Below are 15,300 nucleotides of genomic sequence, written 5' to 3' on the forward strand. Positions count from 1 at the left end.
ACATATACATAAATATATAAATAAAATAAAAATGAATACATATTTTAAAACACTGAAAAAAAGAAATAAAGAAAAAGATGCTAGAAGATGGAAAGATCATCCATGTTCATGGATTGGAAGAATTAATATTGTGAACATGGCAATTTTACCAAAAGCCATCCAGAGACTTAATGGCGGCTCTACCATGCCCAATGCCATTCTCCACAAAAATAAGCCCTTTTTTTGTTTTGGCTTGTTTGTTTTAAGATGGAGGCTTGCTGTTCTGCAGCTCAGGCTGGCCTGGAACTCAAGATCTTCCTGTCTTAGCCTCCCAAGTGCTTGGATCACAGGCTGACACTACTATGCACTCCTTGCAAACTTTGTTTTTTCACACTAGCAAGATGGCTCAGTTGGAAAAGGCACTTGTCATCAAGTTTAAAGACCTGAGTTAAATCCCCAGGGCCTACAGGTGGAAAGAGGAAAAACTCTTGCAAATTGTTCTCTGACCTCCACACATACATCCACACAGACATAGACACACACACATGCACACACAAATAAGTAAATATTACAAACATTTTTTTTCTTTACAACATGCCTAGTATTTTTCTATAGCTACAAAAACTAGAGACCCCAAAATGAATTGCATTGTTAAGCCATTCCTAAGAACAAGCCAACTTAGGCATGCCAGTGACAAAGCAAAGGACTGTGAGGTCACTTATCTTTCTTAAACATCTTGGTTTGTATATGTTCAAGATAAAATGAAATAGGTCATAGATGCTGCTACGAAACACGAATATAAGTGCTTCTGAAATAATTATTTATTTTAGTTTTATATTACCACATAAAACAGTACTCAAGAAAACTTGTGGTAGTGCACACCGTTAGTCCCAGAACTCGGGAGGCAGAGGCAGTTGGATCACGGTGAATTCGAGGCCAGCCTGGTCTACAAAGCAAGTCCAGGACAGCCAGGGCTACACAGAGAAACCCTGTGTCAAAAGGAAGGAAGGAAGAAAAAAGAAGGAAAGAAGGAAGGAACTGGTCTTACCTTCAATCTTTGAAACATCTGAAGGCTCAGCTCTATGTTCCTCTAATTCAGTATTTTCATGAGGATGAAAGTCCTTTATTTGATCTCCATGAATGCAAAATTTAACAATGTATTTCATTTTAACTTGACTGGTTTTATATACAACAAATTCATCGTCCTAGAGCAAATGGGAATTGGTAGGAGGTAAACAGGTGCAGAGAAGAGCGGCTGCTCTTGGAGAAGCAGCAGCCCATACTTGTTAATTTAGCAAGACTGAGTTTAACAGACAGGCATGACCTAAATTAAAACATATTTAATAAAAATACAAGCAGCCCTCTGAGGCTGGTCTTGTGCACTTGGAGCTCATTTTGCCTGTTTTGGTTTGTTTGTTTCTTGTTTGCTTACTGTTTGTTTGTTTTTTTAAGTGGTAGGTGCTGGGTCTGCATGTCTCCCAAAATAAAATACCTCAAAGTCTGTGGGGTCAGAGGTTGTTCCCGAAACTCCATGCACGCTGTCATAGCCAGGTGGCGCCTCAGTTAAAGAAAAGTCCTTCTTGACCAAGTCCACACACTTCCCCAGGGCAACGTCACAGATGACCAGGAGTCTGGAGCCTTCGGTCTCTCCTGCCTGCGCGTACTTAATGCTCGTGCTGCACGAGGGAGAAAATAAGCCCAGGTTACATCAGCTACAGGCCAGCCTCATGTCACGGTACAAATAGGAGACAGGAGTTGGGTGCTGCATCAAAGTGGCCCCAAATTGAAAACTGTGAGCACTGGAGTGACACCAAAGATGGAAAATTCCACCCCTAACCTGGTGATGGTTGCTGCCTGAGGTAGGCTCACTAAACAGACGGTATACAAGCACCACCAGGCGACATTTATCGCATGTAGACGAAACAGAAATGAATTTCATATTTGGATTTGGGTGTTGCCGAAGACATCTCTTTTATGTAGACACATATAATCCCAAATCTGAAAAAATAAAATAAAATTCTAGTACTTTAGACAAGGGACACTCAGCCTGCATTGCCGAAAGACTTTCTAGGGAGATCATTCCAAAGTTTACCAACACTGCAGTATCTCCAAAGATACAAGTCAGAACTTGGGCAGGCACGCAACTCTAACCCAACAGTTAGAGAGAGTGAGAGGGAGAGTGAGGCAGAAGAGTCATGAGTTCAAGGTCAGCCTGGGTTACAGTGAAACCCTGTTAAAGAAGAGGGCGAGAGGAGAGGGATGGAGGAGAGAAGAGGAAAAGGAGTTGCTCATTATGTACTTATTTATTTAAAAAAAAAATTCAAGGCAGCTCACGCCTGTAATTCTAGTTCTTAGAAGGTTGAGGCAGGATAATCATGGCAGGTTCCAGGCTAGCCTAGTATACATAATGAGTTCCCAGCTAGCCTGGGCTAGATAGTGAGACCCTTTCTCAAAAGAAGAAAAACAAACAAAATCTTAGGGAAAGGCGTGTATAGTGCCCTTCTGTATGGCAGGTAGGGCTCAGAGCATTTTGTCTCAGGGACGAAGTCTCTCAGCTACTAAAAATATCTATATTGTGTTGCAAGAAATGCCAGAGTAATGAATAAAAAGGAACATTTTTTTTTGCATAAAAGTAGCTAGTGTATTTCACAATCCCAGTTTTAAAAGCAGATTAGGGGGCTGGAGAGATGGCTCAGAAGTAAAGAGTACTGGCTGTCCTTCCAGAGGACCTGAGTTCAATTCCCAGCACCCACATGGTGGCTCACAGCCATCTGTAATGGAACTGATTCCCTCTTCTGCTGTGCATGAAAACAGTGTTCATATACATAAAATAAATAAATCTTAGAAGCAGAGTAGAAACATGTGAGATAGTGGTAAATCAAAGCTGCAGCCACTTTCTTCTATACATCACATCTCAAGCGCAGTTTTCCCTCCCTCCTTTCTTCCCAGTCCCCCTCCTCCTGTTCCCTCTTCCCCAGATCCACTCTTCCCTGCTTCCCTTCAAAAAAAACAAAACAAAAACAAACAAAAGAGGAGGACACCCAGGGATATCAGCCAAACATGACATAACAAGTTACAGGAAGACTAGGCACAAACTCTCATAGCAAGGCTGGATGAGGCGACCCAGCAGTTAGAGAAGGGACCCAAGTGCAGGCAAAAGAGTCAGAGATATGCCCCACTCCCACTGTTGGGAGTCACACAAAACACCAAGCTACACAACCATAACATATATGCAGAGGGCCTAGTTCAGACCCAAATAGGCCCCATGACTGTTGCTTCAGCCTCTGTGAGGCCCTGTGAGCCCTGCTTAGTTGATTCTGGAGGCCATGTTCTCTTGGTGTCCTCAACCTCTCTAGCTCCTACAATCCTCCTTGCCCCTCAAAGAAGAACCACTTTGTGAGTTAAGAAAGCTGTATTGAATTTGCTGCACTGAAGCTCATTAAATGCCAAGCTGGCCAAAGGAGAAAGAGGCGTCCTATTCTCATAACCCCTCCTGAGTCACATGGAGAGTAAACATTCCTCACGACAACCGGGTCAGAGATTGGGAATCAGCAGCTTTTCTTTTCTTTCCTTTTTTTTTTTAATTTTAATTTTTATTTATAGACAGGGTCTCATCATAGCTTAGAATGATCTTGAACTTACTCCTGGGCTGGGGCAGACCATGAACTCTGAATTCTCCTGTTTTCACCTCTGTAGTTCAAGGATTATGGAAGTGTGCTACCATGCCTGAGACACTCCCCTCTTTTATTCCCCTCCAAGATGGGGTCTTATAGCTACCACACTGGGTTTATGTGGTGCTGGAGATGGACACAAGGCCTCAGGTGTTAGCCAACACCTTACTAGCTGAGGTACAGCCCAGCCTGTATTGTTTTTGTTTTTTTAATCTTTATTTTTTTTCCCTTATCTGAGTGTTTTGCCGGCATGTATGTCTGCGAACTACATGCATGTCTAGTGCCCACAGAGGCCATAGAGGGCACTGGACCCCCTGGAGCTGGACTTACAGTTGGTTATGAGCCACTATTGCTGGGAATCTGAAAGAAGAGCCAGGGCTCTTAACTCTTTACTTGTCTCAAATTCACAGTAACCTGCCTGTCTCAGCTCCTAAGGGCGGAGGTTACAACAGTGAGGAACTATATTTGGCTTAATTTTACTTAAGAGGAAAAGAACAATTTTACCTACTACTTCAGAAACCTCTCCCATTCTCTGGTACTTCCCTGTAACTTACAAATACACCTGATCCTGTCCTCAGAGCTGGCTCTTGGCGTCCTCAGGACATCAGTCCTTGCCTCTTTTTCCTTAGGCTCTTGACAGGGAATGCAAGAACTACCTCCTCTCTCAGGTCTACAGAGCCCTTCTCAGTTGACTGTAATTTGGTCTACTTATAATTCTTTTGTTGAAGAGAGAATAAGCACATAAAATTTGTTGCATGCCTAGGGCAGGAAGCATGAGCTTTCTCTATTCAGCCTTCCTCACTGACATCTCATGCTGCCAAAAGTTACTTCTTTGTGTGTGTGTGTGTGTGATAGCTGGACACTTGTGCCATGGCCACGACTGTGAAGATCAGAGGACAGTTTTGTGGAGTCACTTCTTTTTCTCTACCTTTATATGGATTCTAGGAATTGAACTCTGGTTGTCACACATGTGCTGTAAGAACTTTTACTGGCTGAGCCATCATGATGGCTATATAAAATTTTACAGTATAAAATTTAAAGAATAACAAGGAAGTGGGTGTGGTAGCATATGGCTTTAACCCCAGCATTAGGGAGGTAGAGGCAGGCAGATCTCTGTGAGTCTGAGGCACCCTGGTCTACACTGGAAGTCCTCAGCCAGCCAGAGTTACACAATGAGACTTCATCTCAAGAAAACTTATATAACAAGGAGACAAAATCCACTGTTGCAGGATACTTGAGTTCACATTGTGAACCTTGAGACTGTGTAATGAAAAAAACCTGTTTCTAGTTGGGGTGTGGCTCAGCCCTAGAACACACCTTAATCCAAGAGCTTTCTGAAACAGGATTAAATAAAGTCAACCAAGGGTTAAGAGGCAGATCAAGCAACCAGTTGACAGGGTGTGAACACAGGAAAAAAACCACAGAGAATGAGAGGAAGTCTGGAGGACAGATAGAGAGACGCACAGGAAGGAGAAAGAAGAGACATTCAGTTTGAAGGGTTTTAAAGACTGTGTAGGGAAGGAGAAGGGCCTTTTCCTTTGGGGATGTCAGCTGAGTGGGAAGGTCATCTGGGTGCTTTCTCTGCCTCTCTGAGCTGGAAGACTTTCCAACCCCAGCATCTGGTTCCTAAGTTTTTATTGGTAAAATGGAACATTTGGGATTTTGTTTAAAAACAACAGTCTGCTAACTGAGAGTGAGCAAGAGCAGTGGTCAGCAGGAGCAAGCGCTGCTGGGGTGGTGTCTGAATGAGGTGTCCCCCCCCACCACGGGTATTTGAACGCTGCGTCCCCAGTTGATGGGACTATTTGTGGAGGCTTCGGAGGGAGTGGAATTGTTGGAAAAGTGTATGCTGGGGGCTGGTTTTGAAGCTTTAAAGCCTCATACCATTTTTAGGACACTCTGTTTTGCACTCGTGGTTCAGACGTGAGCCCTCGGCTTCATGCTCCTGAAGCCGTGCCTTTGCTGCACCATCTCATACTCTAAACCCGGAACCCTGAGCCCAAACCGACAAACCCTTCTATCAGTTGCTGTGGCTGTGCTTTACTGCAGGAACGGGAGAGTAACGAACACCACTGGCCCGGAGAAAGGACAAAATCGTGGAGGCATGCTCCCTCATATGCCCCATTTAGATTGCACATCCTGAGGCAAGAGCCCCCTGGTGTTCTTAAGGTCCCCATCTGTGGTATGTGAGAACTTTCCTGTGGGGTGGGGTCTGAGGGTAGAGGAGATGAAGGGTGCTGGAGAAGATCCAGGTGGAAAACATATGTGAAAGCTGAGGCAGGCTGGCGAGATGGCTCAGTGAGTACAGGTGCCTGCTACCAAGTCTGAGGAGAGTGTGACCCCTGGGATCTGCTTGGTGGGAGGGAAGAATCTCGGTCAAGTTGTTGGCTGACCTCCACAGGTGCACGTGGCATGCCCACATCCCCCACATGCAAATCCACACACAGAATAAATAAATAAGGGTAATAGAATTAAAGGCTCCAAGTAAAAGAAAACCACCAAGACTTCAAACACAATCTGCTCAATGTTCAGCACAGAAGCCATGCTTTTACAGCATGCTGAAGAAATAGCTGCTCTCAGGGATGCTTTAGGGGGTGAGAGACTTCCTCACTAACAAAAGAGAAGGACTTCTGCGAGGAGCCCTCAGGGGTGGGGGATGGGACAGAACACACTAACCTGAGTGAGTCGCTGAAGTAGATCCCGCTCCCCAGATTGCCAACATCTGTTCTTTGCACACCTCGGTCTTCAGCTACCTTAGGTAAGAGCAACCCTCTGAAAGACAAGGGCAGGATCACAGTTTACCAGAAGAAAGGACTCTTCCACACAGCCTTAAGCCCAGTGACCAACAGCAAATTCATCTGTCTTTATAAACCTCAACTGGCCCTCTATACCTACAGTCAACCTGCCATGGATTCCAAATAGTCAGAAAACAAAACAAAACAAAACAAAACAAAACACCTCATCTCTGGGGAGTATGTACAGATTTTTCTTCTCATTAGTTTCTTTTTTTTTTAAGATTATTTATCCATATGAGGGCTCTCACTTCCTGTACATGACAGAAAAGGGCATCAGATCCCATTATAGATGGTTGTGAGTCACCGTGTGGCTGCTGGGAATTGATCTTAGGACCTCTGAAAGAGCAGCCAGTGCTCTTAACCTCTGAGCCATCTCTCCAGCCCTTGTCATCAGTTTCTACACAATATTTCCTGTCAACAATTTCTATGCATGCACACCATATTGGATACCATTAAATCATAGAGATATAATTTAAGTATACAGCGAAAACCAACTCCAATCTATGCAAACTCTTTTATGTAAGACCCTTGAGTGTTAGAGGTTTTAGCATCTGAGAAAGCTCTGGAAGCAACTGCTTAGACACCAAGCATAACTGTACTCTCCCAGAGAGTTACCAGCTACGGCTGTTTGCCCACCACTGTCTTGACCATATGGGCTCTTGGCCATTGTTCCTGCCTCCTCCAGGCAAGACTCCAGAGTAACTGCCCAATGCTGACTGCTTCTCTTCACTGCTCAGGATCTTATACAGGTTCCTACTGGACTTGCAACATTCAGAATTCCCCCAGTGTGAAACCATGGCGTTCTCTACAGTCAGGCAAGGGCAGGCTGCTGTTCTTCAGTACAGAAATAGCAGTTGTTTAAATTTTGTATCAGATTGATTTTATAAGATGACTTTTGGGGTTTGGTCCTATGTGGAAAGACCATATCTATATAATTAATTAATTTGTTTTTCAATAGTTGGGATTGAATCCAGGATCTCACTCATGCCAGGTTGTACCACTAACCCACATCTCCAGCCCTTAAGTTTCAGCTTCCTCCTCTTCCTCCTCCTCCTCCTCTTTGTCTTCCTTTTCTTCCTCCTCCTTCTCCCCTTTCTCTTCCTTCTCAAGACAGAGTCTCACTATGTAGTCTTGGTTGGCCTGAAACTTGCTATGTAGACCAAGCTGGCTTTGAACTCATGGAGATCTACCTGCCTCTGCCTCTGCCTCAGCCTCCAGAATGCTGGAATTACTGCATCACCATACCCAGGTATCTCTTAATTTTCCTAAGTACTTAATTAAAGAACTGAAATATACTCATAATTTCCCTTGCCCCTGTAACTTCAGCTTCTGGTCCAATAGTATGTGATTATTCAAAGCAATTGGAAAACTAGGGTTGTGCTTCAGATAAATAACTCACAGTTCCTGGACACTCTAACTGTGAGATATAGAAAAGCTCATTTTCATATGAGGTCATTGTGAAGGAGCAGTTGACTGTTTCAGGTGTGTGTGTGTGTGTGTGTGTATGTTCATTTGCAGTTTGGTCTTTCGGAGCCATGGTCTTGAATCCATTCTGTAGCCAAGGCTGGGCTGGAACTAGATGCAATCGCTCTACCTGCCAAGTGCTGGGATAACAGACGTCACCATCCCTAACTCTCAAGGAGCAATTAATACCTACATAGGACCCCTTTAAAAAAACCACAAATACATAACACACAATCACAAATACAGAATTTAAATGACTATCATTTTCTCCATTAATGAATTTGCTGCTTTTAACTGAGAAGCCCATGTGTTTAGTGTATTTACTATGGTATTGTTTAGAACCAAAGACATACAGTTTAGACAAGAGTAGACAAGAGAGGGGAACATTTCACATTTGTGAGCCTGAACACTAAAAACTAAAGATGGCGCATCTTACCGGGACAAGATTCCAAGCATGTTCTGCACAGGAGATCCATGAAATAAGGGCCTCGTGTTGCCTAGTTTGCTCAAAAACTCTGTAGCTTCATTCACTCTGCCAACTGTAAATATTTGCAAGACATCTACTGGACATTCACTGGAAGAATTAGAAGAAAAACCTTAAGGTCACACAATTAGAGGAAAAAGAAAAAGTCAATGACATGTGAAATCTCAAGAAACTCAGATATTTGGGCTTCAAGGTGCTTGCCACCAAGTTGCAAGAGTCCACGTGGCAGAAGGGGAGAACCAGCCCCCACAAACCTCCTCGGAGCTTCACGCGCACACTGTGGTAAAAGGGCATGTGGTCACACTTATTCACACACTCTCTCTCTAAATAGAAAAATACATACCACAAAACTTTATGTAAGACATGATCCCAAATTTGATCAACTATAGAGACCGTATCATTTCATTCTCTTCTATATGAAAGAATCATTTAATCTGTTTACTTGCTGTTGTTTTTATTATAGATTACAGTCCATCATGAAGGGAACCTAAGGCAAGTTTGAGGCCTAGAGGCAGGAACTGAAGCAGAGACCACAGAGAAATGCTCCCCATGGTTTGCTTTCTTAGACAACCCAGGACTGCATGTCCAGGGCTGCCGCTGTCCACAGTGGGCTGGGCCATCCATATCAATCATTCAGCAAGAAAATGTCTCAGAGACTTGCCTTCAGGTCAATATGACAGAGGCAACTCCTCAGTTGAGGTTCCCTCTTCTCAGATGACAGTAGTTTGTGACAAGTTGGCAGAAACTGAGCAGTCACATATTTAATATGAACTGTGCTATAACTACTCCATCCATGGGCTGTGTCAAGGCACACAGCCCTCTGACCATGGGTTGGAAATGCATTCATTTATGCATCCACAGTCATAATCTTTTGCTGAATATTTTTCAACGGGGTTTCGGGCTTCATGGAGTTTACATTCTAACGAGAGGCAAAAATTAAGAAGTTACCAAATTACTTATGTGTGACTAAGAAAAACAACTAGGCTCAGGGAAAAGTGTGGTAGAAAGGCCACTCTTTTTAGGTGACCTTTACTGTGACATAGCACGATGCTGCGCTCATGGTATAACCTACCAGGTTGTTACAGGAGCTCAGGTGGACGGGCTAAGGAGGAGAGGAAAACACGTCACGGAGGAGATGGCAGACCCTGGATGGGACGCTGTCATCCTGACCAAAGGTGCTGGCAGGTAGAGTGCAGAGGCTGAGAAGTGAAATGTACTTTGGAGGAAAATAGACACTAGGTGATGGTAGGAAGAATTCATGATGGCTGTGAATAACTGGCCTAGGCAGGGAGGCATGAAACACTGGGGAAAGTGCTGAAGGATAGTGCTGTGGGCTGAGGAAGCCAGGAAGCCTTCCCAAGTCCAAGGTCAGAAGCATCCTAATGTGCCTCGATGCTGGCCATGGGTGGAGTGTTTATACCACAGAGATGAACAAATGTCAATCAAGCTCTGGATGATGGTGCACACTTGTCACCCTAGCAGTTGGGAAACAGGCAGGAGGAGGACTGATACAGGTTCAAGGCCAGTGTGGTCTACACAGTGACTCCTAAGTTAGCCTGTAAGTTACTTACACAGTAAGACCCTGTCTCAACCCGCCTACCTGCAAAATAAGTCACTGACAATCATGGCATTTCATCCAGGGAGCTGATTTATCAGAACGTCCCAGGTGAGTTGAAGAAAGAATAATTCAGAAGGAGATATGGCCCACTCCAAGATCCTAAGTGGTTATGATATGGGCAGTGACAGGCTGAGCATGATTTCTCTCTCTGTAGTTTACATGGTTTCTAAACTTTCACAAAGTACATTTGACTTAGCTGGACATGGTATTCATGCCTATAATCCCAGCCCCCTGGAGGCTGAGGCAGGAGGATCTCTCTAAATCCAAGGATATCCTGGGCTGAAGAATGACACCCTGCCTCAAACCAAACCAGACCAGACCAAATCAAACCAAATCAAACCAAGCCACACCAAACCAGACAGTCTTAGCTAGAAAAAGTGTAATGTGGAGGAGTCAGTGATCATACGCTGAGGACGCAAATGCAGCTGGTATTTAATGGCTCCTGTCCCGGGGTCATCTCTGTTGCTATTGTAAAGTACACTGACCAAAAGCAGCTCAGGGGAGGAGAGGGTTAATTTGGTTTACAATCCCAGACTCTAGCCTATTACTGCTGAGAAGCACAGGCAGGACTCAGAGCGGCATTCACATCACACACACACACACACACACACACACACACACACACACACACGAGCAAGGGCAAGGAGGGAGAAAAGCGTAGATCCTTGCTATTTACTCCTCTCTCTGCTGGTGTTGCTCTCTCTTACACTGTTCAGGACCCAAACCCAGGAGTGGTGCCAGCCACGAGGAATGTGTGTCTGTGTCCATAGGTCTCACAGCGCTCCCTGAAGGCTAGAGACAACTTGTAGGAGCTGGTTCCTTGTTTTCACCACGTGGGTCTTGGGGATCAAACTCAGGTGGTTGGGTTTAGCAGCAAGTGCTTTGACCCACTGCGTCATCCTGCCAGCCCCTCAAGACAATGTGAGCACAGACGAGCGTAACTCTTTGCCATCATACTGCAGCTGTCTTGTCCGAACACAGAGGATCGGCCCCTAGCATGGTGACTGACTTGCCAGCAGGATGGAAAGGGCATTGCGTTGGTATCGGAGACCTGCTTCACCCACCTGTGAGCGCTCTGCAACACCTCTTTTCTCACCCTGGAAAACTCCTCAGTATCCTGTTCGACGTGTTCGATCTTGCATCTCAAAGCTCGGTATTTGGCGAGAGATGGTGGGTTGGGTTTGGATAAATTCGTTTCACAAACATTCACCATGTCTCTCACCAGCTGTGGGAGGAAATGATACAGAGATATTAGAAAAAACACATATTTAAAGTTAATACATACATTAAATCAGTATCTTCCAAAAAGATAAAAATTCGTTTTCCACAGAGTTTTTGATTAATATTGGATGTTGGTAGAAAAACAAACTGAATACACGCTGGGTAGGAAGCTGGGTATGGTGACTACACCTGTAACCCCCTTGGGGAGAGGAGGCAGACACACTGCTATGAGTTCGAGCTTACCCTAGGTTACACAGTAAGTTCCAGGCCAGCCCAAGTGGCAATGCAAGTCTTAATAGAAAAAATAAAGTTATTAAAACTCAGTTTTCCTGTCTGCTTGGGAGTCTGAGTCAGGATTACTTGAGCCCAGGAGTTCAAGGCTATCCTGGGATGAATACAGAAATGTCCATCTCAAATATAGATAAACAGACAGACACATACATACATAGATACATAGATAGAAAGAAAAAATTGCCTCACTGATAGCAAATATAGTAACTTAATATACTATACTAATGTACATTCCTTTTTAAATTTTTAAATTTCTCATTGCTGTGTCAAAATAGGCGACAAAAGCAACCTAAGGGAGAAAGGCTGTTTTGCTCCTGGTTTAGGGGACAGCCCGTAAGGTAGAGAGGGGTGGTGGCAGGACTGGGACACCTCTGCCGACATTGCATCTGCTGGGAGGAAGCAGAGGGAGAGGAAGTGCCCAGGTCACTTTCTCCGCTTTCTTCAGTCCAGGACCATGGGGCCACTGCCCACCTTCAGGGTAGAGGGTAGACCTCCTCTCCTCAGGTAAACATCTCTGGAAATGTCCTCACAGACATGTCGGGAAGCGTGATCCCAAATCCCAACAGACTGACATCAAGAGCACACACGATCGTCACACACCTCACTTTCTGTCTGTTTTTCTCTTTTTTTTTGAGACACTGTCTCTCTACGTAGCCCTAGCCATCCTAGAACTCAGGATGTAGACCAGGCTGGTTTGGAACTCACGGAGAATCGCCGGCCTCCGCCTCCTGAGTGCTGGGGCTAAAGGTGTGCGCCTCCACGCTTGGCACATGCACCACTTTTTGAAAACTTACTTACTCTTTATTTGTAAAAATGTTTTGCTTACGTGTGTGTGTGTGTGTGTGTGTGTGTGTGTACCGTGAACACACCTGGTGCTGGTGGATGTCAGGAGAGGACATGTGAGGCCCTGGAACTGGACTTATGGATGGCTGTGAGCCACGTGTGGGTGCTAGGAGCTGAAAGCGGGTCTTTGGCAAGAGCAGCAAGTGCTCTTAATCACTAAGCCATCTCTCCATCCCCTCCTTTTTTTTTTTTTTTTTGAGAGAGGGTTTCATGTAGCCCAGGCTGGGCCCAGACTTGCTATGTAGTTGATACTGCTCTTGAACCCCTGCTTCTTCTTCCTCTGCTGGAATTACAAGTATCACCATGCATGACTTTAGTCACCATATGCATTTTTTATTTTTATACTATTATTATTATTATTATCATTATTATTATTGCTATTATATTTTTGTTTCTTGAGACAGGGTCTTTCTATATAGCCCTGGCTGTCTTTGAACTATGTAGACCAAGCTGGCCTCAAATTCACAGAGACACGCCTATTTCTGCTTCCCAAGTGTTGGGATTAAAAGCATGCACTATCATGCCTAGCTTTATTTTACTTTTTTAAAAGACTTCGCTGTATTTTATCTGCACATGGCTGGTGCCCACAGATACCAGGAGGACACTGGATCCCCTGGAACTGGAATTACAGATGGTTGTGAGCCACTGTGTGGGTCCCTTGCAAGAGCAGCCAGTGTCCTTAACCACTACGCCATCTCTCCAGCTCCAATTCAGTATATTTTAATGGCATGACCCTGCAACACACTTAATTTAATTCTTACTCCAGGAGCATACCTGACAAAGGTCCTCTTTCTGAGCTAGCAACCTCAGGCTGACTTCTTCTGAGTCTGGATGTTTGTGAGGTATCAGTCGGTAGAACTCAGCCATTGTCTTTTGCAGTTGCTCCGCTGTTTCTCCATTCTTCAGTGCTGTTTTTACAAGAAGGAGAATCCCCTCTGCTTTACTCACCTGCAAGCAGAAAATCAAATATCTTATTAAAATTCAAATCTTGATAACCATAGGAGACATGCATAAAACATATAAGAATACATACATATGTTTGTGTATATATGACTTTTCTATAGATTGCTGATGCTGCTACAGTTTGGGTGTTTTAAAAAAATAGAACATATGCCAGGCACAGTGGTGCGCACCCATAATCCAGCACTCAGGAAGGCAGCGGTAGGCAGATCTCTGTGAGTTCAAAGCCATCCTGGTCTAGAAAGTGAGGTCAGGACAGCCAAGACTATATAGAGAAACCCTGTCTCGAAAAAAAACCAAAACAGTAAAATGTATTACTTCTTTCTCAATTTCAATCCTGTTAGTTTGGGTCTTAACTGTGTTTCTAAGGCTCATCTTTAAAGCTTAGTCCCTAGGGAGGTACTTCAGAAGTGGTGGGAACTTTCTTAAGGTTATTTCTTAAAGAACCCACTGAGTTTCTAAAAGGTTGCTTGCATTTGTTTAAAAGCAGGGTTATTTGCTGGGTCATGGGCAACTTTTCCGTGGCTACGCCACTGAAGAAAAATGCACCATCATATTTCTATATACATGAACACATATTTCCACAGACAGGAATATGAACGCAACTACAGGAGACTTGCTTTTCATGAGGAATGTAGAGCGATGCCAGCCTCAAAGCAGGGCTACGTTCCAAATTATGCAGGAAATCTGTCTCTCTTTGAAACAATGAGCTTCATCCCACAGGGGCAAGCTCCCTGCATTGTCTTCAGAGGAGTGCTCAGCTGCATGAGTTTATCACTGGGAATATCTTCTGTCATCACTTCTTTCAATCAGCGTCAGACATAACGGGGAAGAGAACAGCCTGTTCTGGTGTTTAGAAGCAAGCCTGACTTTCCTGATAGGGTGAAAGGCTGAAGGGATTGCTGCGAAGCGGGTCAGGAGCTGGGTATCCAAGCGAGGCACCACCAACCTGTCCCTTGGCGACACTGTCCTTGGCACTAATGCTTAGTTAGGCCTATACTGACCAGCACTAAGAACCGACATGACAAGGACATCGGCTTTCTGGATGTTCCCTATCTTTAGGGAATGAGGCAAGAACAGTGGGGACTGGACTTCAGTGTAAAGCAACCAGCGCACGAATGTTAGCACTGGTGTTTACACCAGCTTGCCAGGAGGGAGGTCTGTTGTACCGTTCAGTGTAACACTTGACTTACGTCATTCAGGCTTATGCTGTTCACTGGCTTGAGAAGCTGGTGCTCCAGGTGGCCCAGGGCTTCCGCCCAGATCATCTCCACCAAACTGCTCACCTCCTGGCTCAGCGTATCCGAACTTACGACCTCCTCCAGAAGCAACTGAAGCAACAAAATGACAAAGGATCACCCCCAACCAAGAAAAGTCCCCGTGAGCACCTTGTGTGAAGATGACAGAGGAGCTGGGTGTAGGTCAGTAGCAGAGCACTAGCCTAGTGCATCGGAGACCCTGGGTTCCACTCCCAACCAACCAAGCAGCCAAGCGACCAAACACAACAGTATAAACCCAGAAGCAAAACGCGAGAAAAAGCAGCATAGCCCAAGAGAGGAGCTAAGGCTGGAAATGGCTGAGCATCCCTCAAGGTTCATGTGCTGGTGGCCTGGCTGTGGACATGTCATGGTGGTTCATCCTTCCAGAGGTGAAGACGGATGGAACCTGTTCAGAACGCAGGGCAATAGATACCTTTCTTGAGGGAGAAGCCCTTCCATATTACAATGAAGATAAGGATGCCAGTGCCATGGGCTTTCTGCCTCCAAGCCACCAGGCTGAGAGCCAAAGAGCCTTCTTTATCAAGTTTTTAGCCTCGTGTATCTTGTGGCAGCAACACAGGACAGACTCAGATCCCAAGCGGCTCAGGCCTCCTTTCTCCACTGGGGTTCCTTGTCCTCACCCCTCTCTGCCCCCACTCCTACCGCTTTTCTTCCATTTTATTCTTCCTCTTGTCTGTTCCTTTACTCTGTAAGA

General features: G+C 44.8%; 1 protein-coding gene across 10 annotated transcripts in view; it reads right to left on the minus strand.

Moving 5' to 3' along the window:
• The window catches only part of Parp4 (poly(ADP-ribose) polymerase family member 4), a 94,615-nt gene that overhangs the window by 53,842 nt on the left and 25,473 nt on the right, over positions 1-15,300 (minus strand). For all 10 annotated transcript variants that reach the window (XR_009594185.1, XM_060391134.1, XM_060391140.1 and 7 more), the window contains exons 8-14: positions 14,520-14,657; positions 13,141-13,314; positions 11,076-11,236; positions 8,346-8,483; positions 6,327-6,422; positions 1,472-1,655; positions 1,028-1,184 (exon numbers count right to left, since the gene is read on the minus strand). Coding sequence is in view for 9 of the 10 variants with exons in the window: in XM_060391134.1 (XP_060247117.1) it covers positions 1,028-1,184; positions 1,472-1,655; positions 6,327-6,422; positions 8,346-8,483; positions 11,076-11,236; positions 13,141-13,314; positions 14,520-14,657 (1,048 nt within the window). In the remaining variant the exon portion in view is untranslated. The remainder of the gene's footprint in view (positions 1-1,027; positions 1,185-1,471; positions 1,656-6,326; positions 6,423-8,345; positions 8,484-11,075; positions 11,237-13,140; positions 13,315-14,519; positions 14,658-15,300) is intronic.

The sequence above is a fragment of the Meriones unguiculatus genome, chromosome 9 (genome assembly GCF_030254825.1).
Source record: "Meriones unguiculatus strain TT.TT164.6M chromosome 9, Bangor_MerUng_6.1, whole genome shotgun sequence".
Lineage (NCBI taxonomy): Eukaryota > Metazoa > Chordata > Mammalia > Rodentia > Muridae > Meriones > Meriones unguiculatus.